Below are 25,195 nucleotides of genomic sequence, written 5' to 3' on the forward strand. Positions count from 1 at the left end.
GGGATGGTATATTTCCTCATCTGAATATATTATTACAAGAATTGCAAATAGGGCATCTCACTTCCACAGGAATGAAGCTGCTACCATTTGTTTCTCTTTTACTTTTCATCACATGCTGAGTAAAGAGCTCTGGTTACTCAAGTGCCACATCTTGGATGCAGTCACAGGTTCAAAAGGGAGGAGTCATTCTTTTTAGTGGCATGGTCATCGAGCAGAGGAGTGGGCAGCCTTTATCCATGAGAACAAACACATACCTGTGCAAGGGATTCAGACTTTCTAAATGACCCCGGTATGAAAATGTTTATAGCACTCCTGACAGGAATACTGTACAGGGAAGAGACTGTGCCACTAAAAGGACAGGTGTGAGAAGGTTTATTAAACATCTCCTAGCATCTCAGTGTTATTCAAGAATTATTTATAGATTACGCTTCACATGGCAGTTAGATGGGTAAAATATTTGGATGATTTATTACAACAAACTCTTGCGATGTGGCCAAAATGAACTTGTTTGGCTGCCATGACTGACTATTACAAGCATTTCACATCCTTTTTGACCACTAGATGGAACTAAGGAATGATAAATCATATGGAGGTGGGGGAATCATTTATTGTGAAAAATAGTCTTTCGCCTTTTTTCCCCTTTCTGTTCTCCTAGGCATGACTGCCACTCAGCTCATAATGAATAACACATGTCTGCCTCCGTGGACAGACTGTGGTCCAGAGCAATTAAGCCCCCACTGTCATGCAGTGCCCTTAGCTATTTACTGAAAAGGAGTGAAAACAGGATTTCAGGACATTAAAGCTTTTGTGAACCAGGCTATTAATTCTTGTGATTCTGATTTCATTCTTGAGGGTTTATAGGTCTTCCCCCCCTCCCTCCCCCCCCCCCCCCAAGCCAGTTATTGGTTAAAAACAGATAAAGAACAGATGTCCTGATGCTTTAACTAGATGAATATTTTCAATAAAACAAAGTGATAACAGGTAAGGGAGAGACAATCTATGTATTGGCAGAGCCACCATTTGTCCTGCCCCATCCTCTTGTCTCTCATGCACGTGCTTACAAGTTGCAATATTAATAATTTTTTTTCCATATAGAAGTAGAAAATTATCCTGTAACAAGTCACAGATCTGCTCCCCAGTAACATGGTAAACCTCATAACTGTGTGTGTCAGAGAGAAAGGGTAGAGTTTCATAATGGGCAAAGCATGGTTTGTATCACTGTTTGCTTAATTGTTTTTAATGGTTTGCCTGCAATTTATTAAACTTCTCCAGATGGAGAGAATAGTTTCTTAACCAAGAAAAGGAGATGATTTACAAAAATACAGGACTTTATAGCAGTTTTTATATGTGGGAATCTATACTATGTCCAGTGTTGGTAAGGAAACAGATCTGTGCAGCTTTTTTTTTTGGGGGGGTGGGGGGGGGTGGGGGGGTGTAACAACATGTGCAATGAAAATGTCTTTTCTGCATTAACTCTTATATCTGATCTCAATGAGATAATCAAGTTTTTTTAAATGTCTAACATGAAACATTATGTTTGTATTTCATGCAGCATTTATCATGCTCCATTGTAGTGGGATTTCTCTCCCTGCCTGAAGCCTCAGGGTTTTTGAAACGATTTGGCATTGTGAAATGATTCTCTTTATCAGTCAGACATTTCTTCAGATATAAACAGTGTTTGAAGAATGAAAACCTGTTGGTTTTAATATTTGTACTTTACACAATTAACGACTGATTGATACATCTTTTGACAGTAGTGCCTCAGTGCAGATAAATATTCTACTGGGCTTAATGTTTTTACTGTATGCACTTATATGTGTTGTTGGAAACAACCAGGAAATATTTTTCCTAATGAAAAAATGTAGATAGACATGAAAACTTATTTTCATTGAAATTTTTCCATGGATTGTTTCTTTTCAGAAAAAACCCACAGATTTTAGAATTTTCACTGAATACGTTTCAGTGGTGGACTGGAAATTCCTTGAGCTTTTGTTGAAAATTTATGGGAGGTTTGATAGAAAGCCAATGTTTTCCACTAAGAGTTTCATTTAATTGGAAACCCCAGAACTTGAATGGAAGTTGTTCACATGCATTTCCTGGCAACTCACTCAGCAAACCCGCAGTCCGGTAGTCACAATCATCATTACTTTGGCTTCTGCTCCGTAAGGAAAACACATGCAGAATATAATGCAGTGGTTACCAGATGGAAATGAGAATGTTAACTGAGACAGCAAGATTTCTTAGTCTTCCGGATGGTATTACCAAAACACTCAAAGAGTACTAGCAGTGTCTCTGTATGTAAGGTGGGAGTCTCATGCTATTTGTATTGATGGCTGGTCATTATCTTGCAAAACTGCTTCTTGATATGTGAACTGTGCCTAAAGACTGTTAGGTAAGCTAAATCCTGACACTTAAAAAAGAAGTCTTAGTCTGAAGACATTTTAAAACTTGCATAGTATTTGAATTTTTTTCAAATTTTTCTATATTGCCAGCTGTGGTTCTACAGTAGCTCCCCATTAATGAGCAATCATGTATGTAACTTTATTTATTTTTTTTATACATTTATATGCATCTTTGTCTTACAGGTTTACAATGCTGGACCAAGCACTCTCCCTGGAGCTTTTCTCGACATTTCATTTCCAAACCGCCTCTCTGCCACTGGAGCCGAAATATTTCATGTTCAGCAGATGATGGTGAGTACGTTATGATGTGTTCTGAGCCCAGAGAAGCACTGAGAGCTGTCGATGACTGAAACAAGAAAAGTTCCAGCAGAACTAGATGGGTCAGTGGCTTTTTAAGACAATAAGAGGTTCCTTGTATCTGCATCCAGATCATCATAAGCAGCTGAGCCCCTCCAACTGTTGACTGCTGTCCCTCACCTAGGGCAAGCAGCCAGTTGCGTGTTCCTGGTTTCCTACAACGCAGTGTAAAACTAGGTCAGGCTAATAATCCTGAAGGAAATGTGTAGACACTCCCTGAGTCGCACCTCCAGAGAGGATTGAGTCTTAATCAGTCCTCCCTGATTAAATGGTGTATGTAATATCAGCAGGATGTGTTACCAAGCTGACTCACGTTCCCTGTTTTTTTTCTGTGGTTTTCTGCAAAAACACCAGCGAGGTCTGAATACATTCTCAATATCTATTTTTTCTATAGTCCATGTTATAATTTGCTCTTTTTGAGTGTTAGCAAGTGTAAGGAACAGAGAAATTAATTCTTTCAACACAATGTTTTTCAAAATATGATTTTGTGTCAACTACAAAGAAAATCAAAATAAATTGTGATAAATTAGACACATTTGTAGATTTAATTTCTAATATTTATTTATTACTTTCAAAGCTTTTGTTAAATCACTAAAATACCATCATTTATACTGTGGTGGCCAAGGGAGGGAAACCTCACTACTGAGAAAAATTTATTGTTGAAATTCAGAGTAATCTGTCTTTGTGAGATGGAACCAGCTCTTTGGGCTACTTGAAAAGAAGTATTATAGTTTCTTTGTTGCTAGCTACTTCTCTAGCCTTCTGGCTGAAAAGTATTATCATCCCTCATATGCAGGTAACTGTGTTGCTGGATCTGTGTAAATATAGCTCCAATAAGACCTTTCTAAGCAGATTTACAAGATTTGTGCTGTTGAAAGGTATGAGATAAATCTATATATATGGCTTACAGATGGGCACGAAAGACAGAATCACTGAGAAACAGATTTGGGGTATTGTATGAGGCACCAGTATTGTATATACTTGAGTCAATTCTCCAAGTAGACTGAATTAATTCTCCAGCCTATGTCTCATTTTCCATGGCACTGCATTTTAATGTTTTATTTAGTCCAGCCTTATAGGCGGAAGACCACCTTCCCTTCAACACGTTGTCTCTCAAAGGATCGTGACCCATTTCCTTGTCCCTTCCCTGGTCTCTGTGTGCTGTGGGAGAGAGCATTCGCAGCAGCAGCAGAGAGGTGGTGTCCTTAACAGATTTTGCCTGCTCAAATGTTGGTGTCTCCTCTAAAGTCAGTCATTCTACATGTTCCTATATAGCAAGAGAAAGGAACTCAGCCCCATCCAACTTAGGGTGTGAAGAATTCATTCTGGGCATTGCTTGTTTCTCTGTCTTGACTCTTCCAGAAGTCTGGGGAAATTGTCTTAGACAAGACACCTATTTTGCACATTTGAATTAGCTGAGGTGTACACTACCCACCAAGTGGGCAAGGGCTAATTTCCAGGCATAGTTTGCCATCATTTCTACATAAGACCCTAAGTTACACTGGCAAGAATGGAATGGACTATGTGGTTTTGAATAGCTCTTAGAAAAACAAGGCAAAATCTTGCTCTTAACTTGTTTTTCATTGCTGTTGTACCTCTGGTGGCTTATTTAAAGGATATCCAGCTGGGTGCTGTGGTCCTGGGCACTGTGCTAATAAATACTTGCAGGGTTTGTATCCCTTTTCTCCAAGAACAAGTTGCATTTCCCCCCACATTATTTGACTTCTTTCTTCTTGTCTTTATAGAAATTTCAAACTGCTGTTGTGAGACTTATTTTCATTGAAGGCTGAAGAGTGGTAGTAGGCCAGTATGGTTTTATGAGAGATGTCTGCATGATACACTGGCATACCCTGGGTCAATTCAACCACTGATTTTGGGTATATGGTCAGTAGGAGTCTAATACATGACTTTTTGAGCACCTCTGACATGTTAATAAATGTTATCCAAGCAAATCCTGTCTGGGATAGTGGTTATCCCTGCTTTACAGATAAATAATTGAAACACCAAATGGTTTGCCTGAGGTCACACAGGAAATTTGTGTCAGAGCCAGGCACTGAACCCATGTCTCCCAAGTCTTACTGTTGTAACAGGAAAAGCATCCTACTGCCTTTCCTCCTGCTTCTCTCCCACTGAGTTTTTATTGACAGAAAAGGGAACCAAAATCATGGAGTTTTTCATCTTTTCACAGACCAAATATACTTAAACAAACAAACAAAAAACCCCTAAAAGCAGATTGGAATGACCTTTGGAAAATGGGTTAGAACAGCTGTTTTTCAAGAGCATTTTTGTAAGCATAGTCATTAAATATTTCAAGCTTTTGCTTATTTTGAACTTCCCAGAATCTAGCCTGCAGTAAAGGTGATAGTATCCTTTCAGGCAGTGCAGATGTTTCTGTAATTATACCTTTATACCTATAATCCAGCCGTTCTAGGTGTCAGCATTGCCAGACCTTTCAGAATAGCTGTCATTAATACAGAGGACTAGGAACTGTCAATTATCTGTAACTGAAACTGTTGATACAGCATTTCAGATTTGATTTCATCATGGTTTGGGTTTTTTAAAGCTAGTAATACTTTTGCCACTTCTCTGATATACAGTACAGCAATGAAATTTATGGCTGAAAATGCATAGTAAAAGCACTAGAGTTTGTGTCTCAGATGCACATATACCACACAAGATAGTGCCAGGAGCTAATTCCTTCATGTTGTGTGGACTGATCTAGTCTTACAGGTACAAAAAATAATAAAATAGAGTCACATATGGCCCACTGGAATGGTCTGTATCTCTGGGAGGTGTTAATAGGAATTATTATCTTGCTGCTCTTAGAGGAAATGACAGTCCTCATGCTTCCTCTGTTCCTGTTGCTCTAAGCTTTTGGCTTTATTGCAGAAACTGCTTTAAGATTTTCTTTCAGAGAAATTCAGGTCACAAAGGTATTTTGACATTTAGAGTTCTGCCTTAGAGATGTTCAGATGCTCTTCAAGGGGTCTTGGGAGTTTTTGCAGCACTTCCCCCAACAAAGCCCCTAATATGTAAAGGAAACAAGCCAACAGTAAAAGCCAGAAGTAAAAGAAAATGGATAATTGAAAGAAAACTAGAAAAAACCCTAAGTGAACATCCTCCCTATCAGAAATTTTAAACCAAAAGGAAATTCAAAAAATTTTACAAGTCATTTTAACTAGGGAATTTCACTATTGGCATTGGTTTTACCTAGTAGATATTCAAATTCTGCAGTGGTAAATGATATTTTGGAAGCAGATAAGACAAATTAGTACTTGTTTGGCTTTATGTATTTTTGTATTTGCTTTCTGGCAGAGGCTTCAAGCCAGGTTAAAAACATAATAAATGAAATAGCTCATCTTGTTGGTAAAAGTGGTGTGATAAGAACAGTACAGGTGATGACACGGAAGAGCTTCGCCCAAACAGTACAGTAGAGGTAGTGTTAACAGAAATGTATGTTCTCCACTCTTCAAGCCATTGATGATCTATTCTTCCACAAAGGAAAACAGTGCTCATTATACTTGTGCGTGTGTTGGTTTTGAACTGAAAGATTAGTAATTTCCTTTGGGTATCCAGCTAATTTGGAGGGCAAGGGAAGCGCTACTTGACTTGCCAGCCAAGGAGCTGCTTTCAGGGGCATCCAAAAAGATTTTCACAATGGGAGTTCCTACCAATTAACCAGGGTATTTCCTGAAGCTGTTGATAAATTAGCAATGTGTCCGGGATTACTCTGATGCTGGCTTTATGGAATTGGATCAGATTGTTGCCTTCCTATTTATTTTATTTCCAGTGAAGGTAAACACAATTATGAGGAACGAGGGAGTAGCAGTTGGAAACCGAGTTTGTCTGTTTGAACTGGAAGCCAACTGCAGCGCAAGCAGATGATCCTCACCCTTCCTCTGGAGGGACCAGGCTCTGCAAGGCTGCCAGGTTGTTTAGACTCCAGTCATACAATTGTCACCAGAACCAAAGATGCACAGTGTTAACCCAGAGCAAGTGCTGTGTGTGCTTGTGGGTTTTTGGAAGGAGGTATTGCTCCTTCTATTGCATGCATCATGCAGGCCAGCAAGCACTGATATATATATATTTTTTGGTTTTTTAAGAGCCTGTTTACGTGAATCAGTGTAAAGAACCGTGTTGTTATCGCTGCTGAGATAAGAGTCTGGTTGGAAAGTGAGATGTATGTGTTGAAAGACAACCTCTTCCAAGAGTTTGCAGTCTAGGCGATGAAATAAAAGGGAATTCGGAGGGAGGGAGAAGGAAAGAAACACTGTCCTCAATTTTCTGATGAGAAACTCCCTCCCTGCATCTAACCTTTGATATCTAAGTATGGTAATTACTGTTTTAGTAATTGCTGGTAATAGAATATTTTGAAATTACTATATTCTTTCACTCTAGTAATTAATGGAGAGAGAGGGTCACAGAAGCAACTCTGGAGAAGCACTTGCCAGTCTCCACTGACAGTGCAAAAGCCATCTAGTCTCCCTGAGTTTCCCTAGGCATCTAAGCTTAGACTTTGAGAATTATCTCCCGAGAGTGAAAAATGGGTTAAACCTCAGTCTTCTGAATCCTGCTCCCATTAACCTGGAATGTGCCAGTTAGCTCAAGCCCCTAGTTCCTGGTCCAGCATTCCCATTCACTTTTTGGTTAGGGAGCAAAATAAAAAGTCCTTCTGTTGGAAGGACAAACAGAAGACCTCCAGTTGTCCTTACTATGCTTGGCATATTCACTTTACACTTTTCCTTTGTTCTGTCTGGGTGAGTGAGACCTGGATTGTGCCTTTATGAAAGCTGGGTATCAGTAAGATTTAAAAAATAAAGAAAACCTGAATTGGAAATGGATTAGCAGCATGGAGGACTTGAAGAGAATTCCTTTTCCAAGCTGCCTTTTAAGTTAATGGCTGCCTGAGCATGAGACTGTAGAAAAGCTTGTCATGTTCAGTAAGGAAAGCTGTTGAAATAAACATTATTCTCTTCCTTTGAACGCTGAAATAGAAAAAGTAAAATGGAGTCAGTCCCAGAGCCACAAGTCTTTCCTGGCTGATGACAGGTGACATTTTTAAGGCTAGTTTTGTGTAGCACTCATGTCATTTTTCTTCATGACATTTGCACAGTAATGTCTGTAAGAATTGGGAAGATGTTAAGAGGAAGAGTTAAAGCTTGCTGTCTCAATCCATGAAAGGTCCCGGGCTGCTTGAGGTTTTTCTTCACTTGTATAATGAAAAAGAAATGTTTGCAATTTTAAAACTTTAAATGTAATTTCTGCTTATTATCTGTAGGTTGTTATCCTCCAACATAAGAATAAGATGTGTTGGCTACTGCACTGCTGATGTTTAAAACCATAAGCAAAGGAGGCCTGCCAAAGCTCTCTGTGTTGATAGTGCATGAATACTACTTGAGGCATATGTTGAGATCGTCAGACTTACTATTGCATGCTCCATGTATAGAGGCAAACCTGTATGTTGTTATCATTATGTAGAAAACCCCTTGTTTGTTGGCAGCCAATTTAAAATTGTTTAGTTTTTGTCTTTTGAAGTTTCAGATCTCGGCTCTGAAAACATATAAACAGTCCCAGCATGGAAGATATAAATATTTTCTAATAGTACTTGATGTAACAAATTTTTTTTCCAGCAGCGATTTAAGCTGCCGCTGGTTGCCGCCATTGATACAAGAATGTATAGGAACATTTTGGACTTAGAGCAAGATTTATTTTAGCTCTTTGTATTAGTCATCCCCCCCGTAGTCTCTTCTTTGCAGTGATTGTTATATGCACACTGACATACACGTACTTTGGCACTATATTTAAAGGCATAACTAGATTGTTGGAGGAAATTATTCATTCCAGGGAGTGTATTGTACAGAAACTTGCTGACCTTCCTGCCTCCTTCACTTTAATTGCTTCTTTAAATGACTTTTCCAAAATGTTTTGCTTAGGCAGTTGGAGGTGTTCCCCCACCCCCAGTCTAGAGCATCTCTGTGATAGCAACGGAATCTGGCTTTGCCTGGGAGCTCCGTCACTTGCAGGAGAAACTGGTGTATCTACCGCATCCTGGGATGGCCATGAGGGGAGGCAGGAGCATACGCCATGGTGCAGCATGGCACAGTCACCTCTAGACATGGGAAGCAGGACCCAAAGCAGCTCAGAAAGAGCTCTCATAAACATCTTCCTAATGTCAACGTGATAAACTGAAGCTCTTTCAGTGAAGAGGAACTTAGCTCTCATTTAAGTTTTCATTGTTATACAGGAAAGGGTGCCTGGCCGTAAAATTAAGTTCTTTCCTGAGTTGGAACCTTAAAATAAATCCAAAGTGGAAAAAAAATCGTGACATTTTTGCTTTACAGGAGTCATCTGAATCACTATACAAGAGCTGTGCCTTGGTTAGAGTTCACTGCATTTTCAGTGTTTCAAAATAATCTCTTCATGCATTGCTGGATATTGCCTTGAGGATACAGCAGAGCTACTTAACATGGCAGAAAGTTTTCTGTGACTTCCTAGTTTGGATTTTTAGGTGAAACCTGATTTCAACAAATTTTCTGATGTTTTCTATTTGTTTTGACCAAATCTTCTAGCAACGAGGGTGCTATAGTATTTGCATAAGTAATGAATTTTTTTTGAAAATGCTAAAGAGAATGTTCATGTAAAACACATTTTGAACGTAGAAAAACAATTTTAACTTTCAAGAAAGACTGGTACTATAAAAATCAAGGCCATCAAAATGTGGAAAAAATGCAGTGATCTATGTATTAAATCAAACCATGGCAACACGATGTGTTCACTTGTGGCCTGCTCACAATTAACTTCTAAACTACAGAAGCTTGTCAAATTTCTTAGTTATTGAAGTTTTCCAACACTCTCTCCCCTCAAAACTCATGACCTGTCAATATGATGTGGCGGTCTGATTAATGTATGGGGTTAACTGAAAGTGTTGCTACTTTGTGAACTTCCCATAGCTCCTATTTTCTTGACTGAATATGTGAAATCCAAATTTTGAAAAAGATGGCTGATTTGCCTTTTTATAAAAGTGAATTTCAGATAAAAAAAGAAGTCTTATGAAGTGAATTGGATATATACATTTCTTACCAGATTCATGAAGGAAGCAGGAGGTTTGGTAGATACCACAGTAATCAGAAGTTTTGCTGAGGTATGGAAAAAAATATACAGTAGACTTTTTGTAAGCTTCCCAGCCAGAGAAGGAAGCTCCTCCTGGTGAAGGAACTGCTGAACGAGAAAAGAGTTCACAAATTAATTTTTAAAATTATTTTTTATTTTATTTCTTTTTGAAGGAGTGTGGGAATTGCATCCTTTCACAATTTTCCCATTGGTGAAGCTGTTCCTGCCAAAAAACAATGAAGGAGGAAATTCAGAAAAGAGCTTTTAACATACCTGCCTCTTTTAAATTCTGATTCATAAACTAGCCTTTTCCTTCTGTAAATAATATACAAGATTGTGGTTTAAATGTAAATTTGGAAACCAGAAAGGAAGAGTTAAGAACAATGGTATCTGTGTGTATAAACTTTAGCTCATTTGATGGAAGAAGGGTGTACTGCCATGTTCATGTATCAGAGTGGAAATAAGTGTCTTTTGTTGGATTTTTTTCCTGTCTTCGAAAGTACATCATTCCAGTCTTGTGCAAGGTACCAGATAGTATCAAAAGTATCAGTAAGCCATTCCCTGGGGGAAAGAGAACTCTGAGATGTTCTGGAAAAAAGGATATCTGCCTAACTTAAAATACCTCACCCCCACTTCACCCCCACTTCACCCCCCAGGAGGGTTATTTTAATGAGCATGACTCATTTAGTCTTCAATGTCTACAACAGATCATCATAATCATCCTCCTGGAGGTCCTACCTTCTCTCCACTGCCTCTAAAGAGAGCTTAGATCTTAGAGCTGATCTTAGATACCTTTCCAATACATTCAAATATCTGCTTTAGTGAAACATCCCACCGGAGTTGTTTGAGCCCTGCAGGGAATATATTTACCTGCATGGTCTTCAGAACTTTTCATCCAAACATCAACACAGCCCATGAGGAAAGTTGAACAATTAGATAAAGAAAAACCATGGGTTTATATGTGTTTTATGCACCATAGGAAATGCTGTAGAAAGGGATGTGCTGGAGACAGGTAGAACCTAGCTGAAGGAGCACTCATCCCCCTTCTCTGCACCCTCCTTTCAGGGAGTTGGAGAGGACAATGAGGTCTCCCCTCAGCCTCCTCTTCTCCAGACTAAACCCCCCCAGTTCTCTCAGCCGCTCCCCATCAGACCTGTGCTCCAGACCCTGCACCAGCTCCGTTGCCCTTCTCTGGACACGCTCGAGTCATTCAGTGGCCTTTTTGGAGTGAGGGGCCCAAAACTGAACCCACTCATTGAGGGGCGACCTCACCAACCTTCTATGGACCTCGCAGTTAAATCATACGAGTGGTTGGTCTTTCTTCTCTCTGTGTACATATGGCAGTACCCTCTGTCTAGGAAAGAAGCCACCGTCTTGTAAGTCAGGAACTCTAAATCAGGACATCTTTGCTTTTCTTACTAAGCTGGCTGGGCAGCACTAGTTCTTGAGAGCAGTACTTCTGGGGATTGCTGCTAGGTATGTGCAAAGTGGTTGCAGGGCCAAAACCAGGCAAATGTTGCAGGATTATGCTGATCAAGCAAGGTTAACAGGTTATTTAATTAAGCTGCAGGGTTAAGTGCATCAGAAAAACATCTATAGGCGTTGCAATTGGGTTAGCACAGATTTATGCCAAACGTGCATCTGGTGTTCTGCTTTTTGGCTGGAGAAGCAGAAGCCAGAACTCCTCTATGCTGATTTAATGCTTTAGCATCTCCACTTTGCTGTTTAAATCTTGTTGCTCCTTATGACCATGTAAGTTTACCTATTGGATCTGCGGAGTACTAGTTTTCCTTACCAGCATTGCTATTTTTAGTCGAAATCTTTCAAGGGTTGTGTAAAATGGGTTAATTTTTTAAATTCTTTTCTGTTGTTTCAGTGGCTCTTAAATTTATTGCCAGAATCAACAAAACTGCACTGATTCAAGCATGTTTCATTATCTGTGAATATTAAACATTTTTGGCATATGGAGCAAGTACTCAGATAACATATTTACATAACTTATTTGTCTACTGTTGAAAGTCTGACCTTGTCTGGAATTTCTTGTCAGTACCCTTTTTTTCTCAGTGTGACATGTCAGATTAACCATGCCTATCAATTCATCTCTGTTCCCCTACTAAAGGGTGAATCAGTATCTTTGAATCAGGACACATGTATACATTTTTTCCCTCATATTAGGATGAATGTGCTATGGTTAACAACAAAGACAAACAAAAGTGGATCTGTTATTTATTATCCAGCTTGCAAACTTGAACCACTGATGAGGCATGTGTACATAAATAAAACAGTAAAAAAAAACTAATAAGAAAGGAGAAATATCTAAAAACTATCTGGCAGCAATTTCAAGAAGACTATGGCCAAACTGTCCTTTGGAGCCGGCATACCCCAGGGCTGATGAGAAAGGCATCCATTTCGGAGTTGGACAATGTTAACAAATCTGTGAGATGACCGACTTGTGTTCAGACCTTGAGCATGTTTCCTGCAGCTAAAATTGCTGTTCCAAACATCTTGTGTCTTATGATGTTTTCCCTGAGCTTGCCCCTGTCCTTTTGCCACGATCGGACATGCATTTAGTTCTGTCACATGCACTCACGGTTGGATTCCACTTTCTTCATGCTTGCTTTGTGTTAGCTTAATTCTTCTGGCTTCCAGGCTCCCACTAATAACTGGTGATGATTTAGCTCAAGAGAGGAATCAGGCTTACTGGAAGAGCCTGGAAACGTTTAAGTTTTGATACCATAATGAATTCTTTTGCATTAATGGGTGTCTAGTGTTGTCTATATGGAATGAGCTGGAGACATGCATTTGCTCGCCTGTTTATCTTGTAAAATGCCAGTCATTAAATATGGGATTAGCCCTCGGCTTCTAATGTGCAGCAGTGTAGCAGGGAGGTTGTGCTTAATGCTTCGTTGGAAGCAACAGCTAGTTTCAGTCTCATTCTGCTAAGATACTCCTATCACATGCACATACTTAACCCCATGCCAAATGTTAATTTCCACTTCTCTGTGCTTGGTCCTCAGCTGACCTTCCTAGCCCACTGTTTGGAAATTGAATTTCATTTCCATCTCCCAGGTTGACATCTTATGCAGGATACAGAGCTCTGAAAAAGTGGAGGGTCTTGCCTTTGATGCATGTTAAACAAGTTGAGGTTCAGTCCACCTGTGAAGTTTATGTTACAGGCAGCATGGCCTGAACCCTTAAAATGTTTGTTAACAAACCCCAATAATTTCTTAAAGGCCCCAAAGGCTTGCTAGACATTGCCATGTTCTGAGAGTAGCTACAGATGAGCAAAAATGATGTTACGAGTACCATGAAGGTGGGGGACAGAGCTGATAGTAGGGGACTCTGCTGAGGCAGTAGGTGCATTATTTCACCTAGAAACTCCAAGCCCCCTAGACCCATGGCTGACCTGAATTGGAAATGTGAGAAGTGTTTCATTAGTAGCCCTGGGTTCCCGGGGGAACGTGTGGTGATTGTCCCCCTTGCACTGGTACCACCTTGCTGGAGTGACAAGCCCAGCCCAAGTATTCTCGTAAATACCTACACGGGCAGAGAAAGTCAGAGAGGATGATCCCTGTGTACATAATAAATCCAAAATGCTATTCCCATACAGCCCTATTAAATATCCTGCATTTTTTTAGGATGTGATGTGCCTATTGTATGTTTTACATACAACTATTTCTCTCTGAAATGTCCTCCTGCCACTTTTTCTTAAGGGTGGTGTAATCTGATATGATTAAAAATCATTGCTACTTCATGGGTTTGCCCCTGCTCCGTAAGACTTTTCAAATATTCAGAGTCCATTAAAGTCATCCTGTGGGAATTTCTTGTTGCAGATACAGCATTTCTAAAGCATGAAGTAATGCACATGCTTTCTCCAGTGATTACGTCTTGTCTCTAAGAAGGTTAGTGGTTAGTGCTGACAACAAAAAGTTGGCAAGGTATTCCACTGTATAGGCTGTCCTATTTAAACATTGTCTCTCAAGTGTGGTTATGGGCTCTTTAAGGGGACAACAACTTCCAGTAAATTAACAAAGCTAGAGACTAACTTGTCTCTGAACATGTGGCCATTTATGGGTAGGGTAGGCAGCATAAGGGATGTTCTGGTTTTCTGCATGATGATAGATTAGTAATACTATTAGCTTTTGCAGACTTATGGTGACCTTTAGAGGGCTGTTACGCAAGGTGCCATTTACGGTCTGTGTAGTACAAATGTTCTGGCTTATATCTCTTTGTGTTTATGCATGTTGCATGTGTATGCACGAGTGTTGAATACAGTAGAAGAATACACACATATGTGTTCATGAGTGAGTAGTGATTTTCAGTCCCTTAGATTTTGGATGTCCATCTAAAAGTCTCTGGAAGATGGTGATTTTTAAGTGTCACGTGTCCATCTTCTGGAAGCAGGCCTGTTAGGTGTCTTAAGTGAGGCGCCCAACAATAATGTCTTGCTATTGAAAATTGTCGATGGCTATTCTGGCATCCAACCATGTTCAAGAATGCAGGTGAGATCTGAATGCAGGCTGTGCTGGCTTTAATCGCTCTGATATTCCACAGTGGATATTCTTAAAGGCCCCAAAGGCTTGCTAGACATTGCCATGTTCTGAGAGTAGCTACGGATGAGCAAAAATGATGTTACGAGTACCATGAAGGTGGGGGACAGAGCTGATAGTAGGGGACTCTGCTGAGGCAGCAGGTGCATTATTTCACCTAGAAACTCCAAGCCCCCTAAACCCATGGCTGACCTGAATTGGAAATGTGAGAAGTGTTTCATTAGTGGGAATGTGAGAAGTGTTTCCACAGTGGAAATATCAGTGATTTTTTTTTTTTTTTTTTTTACCTTCCTTCACCTTGGGGCTGAGAACTTCGACAAAAGTGCTTTTGAACTTGAGATAAAAACTAGAAAAAAATAATACACATTCTGCTGATGTTAGGTGTTTTGCAGTCTATGACAAGATGTTCCTAGAGAATGGGAACATCCCTGCACACAAAGAGCCTGGTAAAAAGAAACCATTGTCGGTAAAAAGAAACCATTGTCAGTAAAAATGTGTGGGAAAATTTTACTTTCGTTCTTGATGTTGGTTTACCTCACGTGAAAGTTTAAGACATTATTAAAGATGGTCAAAACGTGCCTCATTCTGATTAGAGCAATGACAAATCATAATAAATATATCAAGTTATAAATTCTTCATGGAAAACTTTTTCAAAAATGTTTCGGTTTCCATCAGAAAGTCCCACTCCCTTATGAACTTTTTCAGTTTAGAATCAAAAATCTGAAAATCTGATTTCTTTGAAAAAATACTCTATTTTTTTTAATTGGTTAGGTTTTCCAGGAGTTGAAGGCTAGGATCAGTAGTTGGTAATATTTAGTTCTGTGTTACAAAAATTTTACACAGTTACCCTGAAAAAACTCATTATATATGTGGTAGTCTAGACTATATGTAGAGAAAAAGTAGAAAATAACTTAAGACCTTTGAAATTATTTTTATGCCTTTTTTTTCTGCAATGTAAAGCTGGTTCAATAAAATCTGCTAGATCAGATTAAATATATATATATATATATATATCTTGCTTTTAGTTATGGAGGAATTTTGTATGGTCAAGACTGATTGTAGCTTTTTTATTCCAGAAGGGTTTGCTTATATAGAAGTGTAACCATGCTAGTACATAAGAAACAATATGAATTCAAGGAGTCCTGCTTATAGAAGTCAATGTAATATCCACACTCATGGGTGAAAGAACTGAAAACTTCTTAGCAAGCATGCATAATGTATATTTAGTGCACTGTCAAAGTCATCACCCTCTGCAGAAGCTCTGCTGAACTGAAGACCAAAGTGTTCCTTAAAGTGCTTCTTTACTAGCATCTTAGTTCAGCCCAGAAGTGAGCTTTTACCGCAAAATTGCCAGCCCTCCCCACGCAGGAACCTGTGGTTCACATTGCAGAGTGCACAGACTGGATTCCTTTTGGGTCAGAAGAAACGCAAAGGAGCACTTGGAGAGTGAGCTTAACACACATTTGTGGCTGCGGCACATTCAGGCTACAGAATCAGACTCGGAGCGTGTTAGAAGAGTATGTAATATGGACATCAGGTGTTGAGGATGCCATGCAGTTAGCCTGGTTCACCTTTTTGTTTGGCCTACATTACGTGCTGATGTAGACTTTCCCTACACCCGTCTGGGTACAGGTTGTAGGTACGCTTCCAGTACAGGAGATTTAACTGTATTGCCAGTGCACCAGACCACAAATCATTTCATGCAGGACTTAAAGTGGTTAAGTACCTTCTGGAAAACAGAATGAAAAACGTCTTGCAGAGACAGCTCCAACACAGCTTCTTGGAAGTCCCGCCTTGGGAGGCTGTAGGGCTGCTTCTGCTTGGTACCTCACTCGGGACAGGGTTTTTATTTCCCAAGCTGCAGTCTTAATGTAGGATTTAAGAGAGCCTCCCTTCTGTCCCCATTCCCCCTGCCCCAGTTTTGTGTTTAAGTTAGGAGTTGGATGTTGATTTTTCTCTGTGGCTTCTGTGTAGTCCTCGTACTGAGTACAAAGGCAACGCACATCTCTTTCCACATCCTCTGTGCTGCTCTGAAAACCCCCGATGCTATTTCTGTGAGATGTTAGATCCCAGGTCCTGGGAAGATCACTTTGGGGGCAGTCCTTTGCTGTTTATAGGCTGCTGAGACCACGTGGAAATTTCCGAAAAGCTCTAGTAGGTCATGTACCCTGAAACTCCCAAGATGTTGTCAAAGAGCCTGTCTACCTACTCCATTTCAAAGCCTTGCACAGTTCTTGCATCTATAAATTGTAAGCGTTTGCTCATGCAAAGCCCTTAAACTTTGCCAGAAATTTTCTTCTCTGTGTACCAGATTGAGGTTGGTCACAATGAGGAAAAACAGGTGACTGGGATAGCACCATGTAGGAATGAGGAGAGGCTTGTTCACACACGTGAGGCCAAATCCTGATTTGTATGTCAGAGATGCAGTTCAGTGTCAGCATAATGCAGGTAGGAGCTTTGTGCTAAAATTTTATTTACCAGGTTGATTTCCTAGAGCTGAATTTTTCATGGAAAACAAAGTTTGATGAAAAGTTACCATAGTATTGTCTGACCGGTTGACTGAACCTTCCCTTTATGCATGTAAAAACTGAGGAAAATAAGAGATGATGTGAAATATAAGTGTTTGACAGTGACCCTAACAAAACAAACAAACAAACAAACCCACACCCCCCCCAGAAAAAAAAACAAACAACCACCACAAAACAAAAACCCTAACTGTGGCCAGTCCTTTGGAAAGGCTGGATTTCCTTCTACCTCAGCATGATCCACCCATTTCAAAGTTTTTTGTTACTTTTTTTCCTAGTTCTGTGTCTCTGCTGTTTCTAAGAGTGCTAAAAGAAGCTGAGTGATTCTCAGCTGCCTTGCATCCTTTCCTGCCTACCTGCTGTCAGCATATGCTGATTGTTCAGAGATACACAGATGAATATGACCTAATTTCTGCCTGGTTGAATTCCCCCCAGTTCCGCAGGCCAAGTAGTAGTGTCTGCCCCCTCACAGGAACTGGCATCTACCTTGGCTACTAAAACAGGCTATAGGTGACCTGCTGGTCTGTTCCAGAGCAGCACAGGTGACAGGAGGTGCTCAGTGCTTGCACGTGTCCCTCCTAACATGGGCTGAGACTGGATTTAGTAGCTACCTCATGTAAGATTGCTGCGTGGTTGGCCGAGAGGAGGGGGTATTTCCAAGTTCAGACTTAGTCCTCTGGAGGTACCTTTCTCTGTTTCAGCTGAAGTGTTTTAAGAAGGACGAGATGTAGCCAAACTTCAGTTTAAGAAAAGATAATAATTTAGAGAAGGAAGGACCAGATTTATGTTGCTTCATGCCAGGTAATTCCTTTTAGTCTTGTGAGATATTTCTGCTTTGGTTTGTTCTTACACCATATTTGTACAGGATGTAAAGCAGGACTGTTTGGAGAATACGCCAAAAGCTGGGATAGTGCAGAAGCTCATCCTGTCCTTTCTGTATCTCTTGCATGAATCTAATGACATCTGTCCAAGTGTTTGGTAATTCAAACTTTCAGGAAGAAAAAGCAAGTACTGAGTAGGTCTTGACTCTTTGCTGTTCTTGATTTAACAAAAACCTTCTGGTTGATCTGGATCTAATTCCCATGTGAAAGTTCAAAGAAAATAGATGTCAGTGGGCTTTGTGAATCTCTTACCTACAATAAATAAGAAAACTCATTCCAGGTGATCTGGACAAATGGAGAACATCATAGTGTTAATTTTCAGCTGATCCCAGGGAGCCTGTAAAATGTGGGTAGCTACCTGTGCCTGTATCTGTTGGGGAAGTAAGGACAGATTATGTAAAGACAGGTTATGAATACATACTTCAAAGAACAGATTATGAAGAGCTTGTGGGCCAGTGAAGCACAAAAGGTATATCTTACCAAGAGACATAGATATCACTTGTCTGGGAAATACCATTTCAGATTTATCTAGACCTTTGGGTTTTGCTTCTTTTTTGGCAATACTTCAGCTAACTCAGCTATAAACTCTTTAATGCAGAATCAGACTCAGAGCACGCAGTAATTTCATATCTATAACTTTTTTTCTCCCTCTTTCAAGGATTTGTGATTTGAATAAGGTACAAGTTTTCATCCTCTCAGAATATAGAGGATGTGGGGAGGTCAACAGCAGGATGTGTAATAATGTCACTTGGTGGTTTGTGGGAAAATCTCCCTCTCACTCTTACAGGTTTTAAGGATGGCAGCAGGAGGAATTTGCTGATACTTTGTTGTCATAGTTTGTATTAAATTCCAATAGATTTGGAATATTCATAAGCTGCAAAAAGTGAGAAGGGTTTTCTAGTGCAAGGTTATCTTGACTGAAGATCATTTTATCAAAGCTTGGTACATTTCACTTGCTTCAAGCATCTTCTTTCCTGGACAAGTGAATAACTAATGATACTAAAAGTTTATTTTTATACTATTTGTGCTGAAGGTAAAAGAACAGGTTTAGTGTCTGGGCTTGTGCACTTACACAGAGATTTCATTTTTCTCATTAGTTCTGGTATAAACTGTGAAACAGCCAAGATGGCCAAAGCACCAAATAATACGGTTACAAAAAAGGTAATACACAGGGTAACACTATTAACTCAAAATGCTATGTGGTGATATATAACTTTTGCTGAGATTTTTCTCTTCTGTCTCTATCTCCAGACATGTAGAACACAGACACCTACACGTGAGCTAGGTCGGATCCATTCATATCCTATCCAGTCAAGAGAGACAAGCATTTCCAAAGAGTAGTTCGTCTGGCTTACTGCAGATATTTTCTTTGGGTTTATTTAACTCCTGAAGCGCTTATTTCTCTTTTGACTATTAATGGGAGTCCAGACATCCAGCTCAGATATACGTGTATTTTTATAGAGAGGGTAATCCCAGCTTCTTGTGTTTAATTCAGAATAATAATTGTGATTTATAACTGTGCTTGCAGGTTGGTCATGACAAAGGAAGCTGTTCTTTTCACAGAAACCCCAGCCCATGCATTGTTCCTCAAGAGAATGAAAATATTTTCCACACAATATTTGCTTTTTTCACAAAGTCTGGCAGAAAAGTATTGGTAAGAAAGTCTACTTATGGCAAACTTGAACATACAGTGTATCTTACAAAAGATTTTGCAAGGCTTAGCATGAAGAACTCAAGCAGATAGTTCATTACAGAGCAGCTGTTCGGTGCATGTGTCCTAATACTGATGTTGTGCTGTGGGAATATTTAGTGATTTTGATTATCTGATTTTTAAACAGAAATAGGAAGTTTCAGGAAGTGCAGTGGGGAGTTACCTGCCATGGCAGTGTGCACTGGGTGACCAGAGCCCTCGCTCCCGTGTTTTGTCAAAGGCACGTGCTTGGTGCCTGACCCACGTAGAGGGCTGATGTGCAGCAGTGGCTCCTCTCCTCCCAGCCCCGGGCACCTGCCTGGCTCAGCAGCTCTGTAGAGGGCTGAATTTTACCTGGCTTGCTTTCATGCAGGGGTCTGTATCTAGCTGTCTTCAAGTCTTGAAAGTTGCTCTTATTTCAATGCAGGAGTGCTGTATTTTAGCAGTTTGCTATGTAGCTTAGTCAGCTGGTGTGTTTGCTGTCACACAATTTGTGTGAATTTTTTCCTCCTTTGCCTAACAGCTTTTTCCATATTTCCTGTAGGACTGTGAAAGACCAGGCAGGTCCTGCTTAATTATACGCTGCAACTTAAGCTCACTAGCCAAAGCAGAGTCCTGTGATATAAGTATCTATACGCTGCTGAATACTGAGATACTGAAGAAGGTATGTGCTTCCTTTGTAGTTTGTCTTAAATACCAATTTCAGAATGCTTATGCACACCAGTGGACTCAAAACTTGCATTCTTTCCTCTCTTTACTAGCGTGTTAAAAAAAATTATGGTGTCAAAGAAAACAGATCTATTTATCAACAGCATGTATGGAGGTGTTAATCCTAGTTCTTACCCATTTCTCATTAAGATAGAAATAAATTAAGTTCAGAAATTTATACATTGAGAAACAACAAATGAGGCCCCTAATTGTATGCATGGTGTTGAGGCTAGAGACTTCTGAAAGTTGAATTGATTTCTGAAAGTTTTCATTCTGAAAAATTAGAAGTAGAGTAAGTGCATGTAAACTGTGACCAACTATCTATCATTCCTTCCATGTAAACAGAGACGTGGCAGTTTTTTGTAATTTTTTACTTCAGATGATTATTATTCAAAGAAGATACATCATGACCATATTAATGCTGAACTTGACATTTTTGACAAGAAACAAATGGTTGCAAGTTAATTCTTGTCTTCTCTGAAGCCACTGAATGAGACAGCAAATCTTTTAAATTTCTAGTGATTTACTGCATTTTGGCCTTTTTCCTTTACTTACAAAAATGCTGACTGTGTAATTGTGGCATGATGCTGTAAGATTATGAAGGTATAAGATAATCTGAGGAGAAAGCTGATAACGTGAGCCTACTAAAATAAACCTGTCTTTGATGGCTGCTAGATTAAAAGCATTGGAGAGATCCCTTATGACAAAGCAGTTCCTAAAGCAATTGATAGCTCTCAGCTTTTCCAGCTGAAACCAACCAGTCTGCTAATGTTTGTTCCTATTTGGAAACGGAAAGCATAGTCAAGGCCAGAAGTTTCAGGTATTTGTTACATACTTAGAAGAAATGCTGAAATATGTAAGCAAGTAACTGAGTGCACACAAAATGTGCTTCTGGGAAATTCAGTGCTGGGAATAACTAGGATTCATCCCATCTTCCAGCTCCTTTCCAAGATAACCATTGGCAACGCTCCTTTAAAAGACATATAGTGCTTACACGCGTCTTTGGGTCAGTATCACCAATACATGCCATTTTCTACTTATCACCTACCCTCCCCAAGGTGAACAGCACACAAATGACTAACCTGTGAGTTGAAATGGCAGCTTATTGGAATATGCCTGTTAAAATGCACTGTGTAAAATACAGAAGAAATATATATTAATAAGGGGAGAGGTGTACACTGAATTTTTAAGATATCTGCAGTGCCAGGTTTGAGTGATTAATGAGATATACTTGAGTTTATCCCAGGTTTTGTATATCTTCTGTTCACTTGAAAAACAAATAGGAACTTTTCTTTGATGGTTAATATCGAGCCTGCCTGTGTTGATTGGCAACGTTCTGTCTTTTGCTTTTGCGGTAAATGTGGGTAACATTAACAGGCCAAATACAAATGATGTGTTTAAAGTCCAGCATACCTGATTTTGTTTTAATCTAGGATAATGTGCTCAGTTTTGTCTGTCTATTATGAGCATAAGATATATTTTTTTTCAAAGCAGGGTTTTAACCGTGATGGTACTTAGCTCACAACCCAGCCCCCACTAAGCATTGTCTAGATGTGTTTATTACACTGGCAAATGTTTGATATTTTGTTTGGGGGGTTTTTGGTCCTTTTTTTATTGTACCCTCAAATCTAATTCTTCGTCTTTGTACTTTTCAGGACAGTTCATCAGTCATCCAGTTTGTCACAAGGGCGAGGGTGAGGGTGGACCCTGACCTCAGAGTTGTGGAGGTGCCCAATGGAAGCCCAGAAGAAAAACCAGTGAGTAAATAAACCTGAAGAGAAAGGTTTCCTGATCCCAGTGGGCTGGAGATCATTGAGAGCTCGACACAAAATGGAATTTGTGACTGGGCTTGGGCTGGGCTAGCCCATAAGAGTGCCCAGACTTTGTCTGGCTAGACTAGCAGTGCTGTGAACTGTGCTTCTGTGGTTTTGCTCTCTGTGATAACCATGCCATCACAGTGAATGATGTTATGTGGAGCAGTAGGATCTGTGTTGTACTAGCCAAAATTGTAATACCCTTGAGGTATTCATGCCAAAGTTACGTTTAGCTTCCTGTTCTAGGGTTAGCATCTGCTTTAATCTAAGGCAGATTTTCCTTGAAAACCTAGCAGAGACTTGAAACCCCAGCAAAGTCTTTTCAGAAGTGCCAGTATGAAATATTTAGAAGTCTTAATGATATTTTGGGAGCTGTGAAAATGGGCAAGGAAGTCTAAACTTTCAGAGATTCATTTAACTGTTCTATTGTGCTGAGATGGTGGAATTCATGTGTGACCTGATACTGCATTTTGTGTTGATCTGCGTGAGTCTGGATTGAAAATTGAAGGGGAACTATTAAAGCTTAAGGTGAATTCACTGTATAGTTTTGGCTGTAAGTAAAGCTATATAGGACCTTGTTTACAATCTACTGGAAGAGGTAATGGCTTTGGTTTCCTACTACGAAGTCGCCTTATACTTACACATGAAAATTGAATAGGGGGCCACACCCAAATTCAGCTTTCTTTTTGCTTGGTGAAATTTTAAAGTTTTGTTTCTTATTTCTCTCTCACGTGAGGATCAGAGGGAATGTGGACTACTTTCAATCTTTCCTATTGCTGTGTATTTTAAAACATGATCTAGATCCCATCTCTCAGTTATCCTTTTATCCCCAATGATTGTCATCACCACCAGCCCATGCAACCATTCTGTCATTGGCTCCATTTCAGTGAGTACTATTGAGGTTTGAGCGTGAGAGCATTGAGTTCAACACGCTTTTCAAAGACACTGATGTCCCGAGTTAAAGCCCTTATCTCAGAGATACTGGATTTAAAACCCTACAGGCAAAGGAAGAATTGAACTGGCATCTACTTATTACCTTCAGTTTGAAAGTAGAGGACACCGCTATGGTGACCATTTCTCCATCATCATGTCTGCAACCCTAGACTTAACTTTCTATTTTATTACACCTGTCAGAAAAAGAAATTCTTTTATATGACAAGACCCCATTTTTTCCCTTCTGTTTTATTTTCTTTGTCAGGTTTCTGGACCATTGAGGAGCATTAAAAAATAGTCTTGGCAGCAGAAATGAAAAACATAGCTAGCCTTCCCTGGGAATGTGCCTTATAAGTGACCTGCAGCCCTGATTTTAATACATTGCTTTATCTTTTTTTGGTTCTGGTGCTTGCACAGAGCAAATCTTGCAATTTTTATGGCAAAATTTCATTAATGACTGAAGTAACACCTGACTGCGATACGCATGCCCCAAGTGAAATGGAAGAAGCCTGGATCTCTACTAAATATTTTGTTCTGTGAAGGGTTTTAGAATCCCTCAGAGTGATAGGCATAATGTAAAATGTGTGGGATTACTATTTAATGTTCAAAATTTAGAAATGCTTTTATCTAGGAATGCAAGCTCTGCTGTATTTCATTATTATCTAATGCTTGGAGAAAAAAGAAAACAACAAAAAACCCCCATTGCCCTTTTCCTGTTCCCGGAAAGCCTTTCATCAAGCCTTGAGTTGCAATGATTATAAAGTGCACTGTGTGTGCTGGGAAGCTCTATTAATCTTCAGACAAGAGCTTGGTCCTAGTTCCTGGGAAGCCCTAGCTGTAGAGGAGCATGCTTGACACATTGTAGCCATGTAACATCAATTTGTAATTTCAAGTCTTTTCTAATGAGACTGCCATTTGCTCTCTCTTTTATGCTATTTCCATATGTCTGTTGGCTTCACCATTGCTGTATGTTTTGCACAGGATCATGTTCAGGGAAAAATTTAAGACATGTGGTTTGGCTCAAGGTATTCATTTTTTCCCCTACTCTTTTCTTGTGGAATGCAGAAGGGAATAGTACTTGTTGCAAGCCACAGCTATTCATCTAGAAGTAGAGGCAGGAGAGAAAAAATATCTTTGTTCATACTCCTCCCTTCCTTTATAAAGCTCATCCTGTATTATTTTCATTGACCGTGGACAGCTTTACCATATCCATTTGGATAGCAGCTCCTTCTGAACAGTTGTGCGTGGACTTCCTCTGTTTATGAAAATATTCCCTAACAATGAAAAACATTTTCTTAAACACTTTTTTGTGGTAAATTTGAAAAGGCCTTTTTGCTTTCTGCAGCTTGATGTAGACTTATTACCACATTTAAATGGTTCTTTAGAACCATGTGCTCTTACTTCACTGGGCACTTTTACAAGACAATGTTACAATATCACAGTGCAAACTACCTGTAAAGAAGGCAGAAGTAAAAAGAAGACTGATATTTGTGATGCTAGTGTAAGAAGTACCCGTAGGGGCAGGACCACACATATAAATATCAGCTTTGTCAGAAACTGTAGTAGACGATTTGTAAGGGAGAAGCAAAAGCTTACGTAAATATCTGTAAGATGGGTAGCAGGCTGTCTTTGAAATTAACCCATTTTTTAAAAAGATGCATTTATGCAATTTTCAGAAACCATTTCTCTGGATTTGGATATGGTTTTATGTGATTTGGAATGATATATTTTCTGTCTCTGGTTATAATAGGCTGTTTGAACTCTTAGACAAATCACACGAAGAAGGTGAGCAGAGTTTGGATTTGGCTCTGTGATGACAGTTGTATTAACATGAGTATATATTGGCTAGAATGATGACGTGGTATTTTCAGGAGGCATAATTTATTTTCTTGAGCATATGAGTTTCCATGCAGGTTTGGCTCCCTTCTCTGCATGTGAGGCAAAACCAACAATAAGCTCCTTGAGACCACGGTGGTCAAATACCAGATCCAAGGATTCGCATCCCATGCTCTCTGCTCATGTGCTGGAGGAGGAGTGCTCTTATGGAGCAAAAGGACTTCCCTCTGTGGGTGCCAGTGTGGAGGGAAAAATAGGCTAGATTTCACTATGTCAAAACCAGCCAAATGTCTCCGAGTCTTCCCTGTCTTGAAAGTGAGAGAATGCAAAGCTGAATAGATGAAAGGGGAACCCCAGATAAAATGCACGCAGCTCCTGCAACAAAGTGC

General features: G+C 39.7%; 1 protein-coding gene across 2 annotated transcripts in view; it reads left to right on the top strand.

Moving 5' to 3' along the window:
* Positions 1 to 25,195, top strand: part of ITGA9 (integrin subunit alpha 9) — a 228,970-nt gene that overhangs the window by 176,504 nt on the left and 27,271 nt on the right. For both annotated transcript variants that reach the window (XM_074843942.1, XM_074843951.1), the window contains 4 exons: positions 2,586 to 2,693; positions 19,354 to 19,479; positions 20,060 to 20,179; positions 21,879 to 21,980. In XM_074843942.1, the coding sequence (XP_074700043.1) occupies positions 2,586 to 2,693; positions 19,354 to 19,479; positions 20,060 to 20,179; positions 21,879 to 21,980 (456 nt within the window). The remainder of the gene's footprint in view (positions 1 to 2,585; positions 2,694 to 19,353; positions 19,480 to 20,059; positions 20,180 to 21,878; positions 21,981 to 25,195) is intronic.

This window comes from Strix aluco, chromosome 1 (genome assembly GCF_031877795.1).
Source record: "Strix aluco isolate bStrAlu1 chromosome 1, bStrAlu1.hap1, whole genome shotgun sequence".
In the NCBI taxonomy this organism is placed as follows: domain Eukaryota; kingdom Metazoa; phylum Chordata; class Aves; order Strigiformes; family Strigidae; genus Strix; species Strix aluco.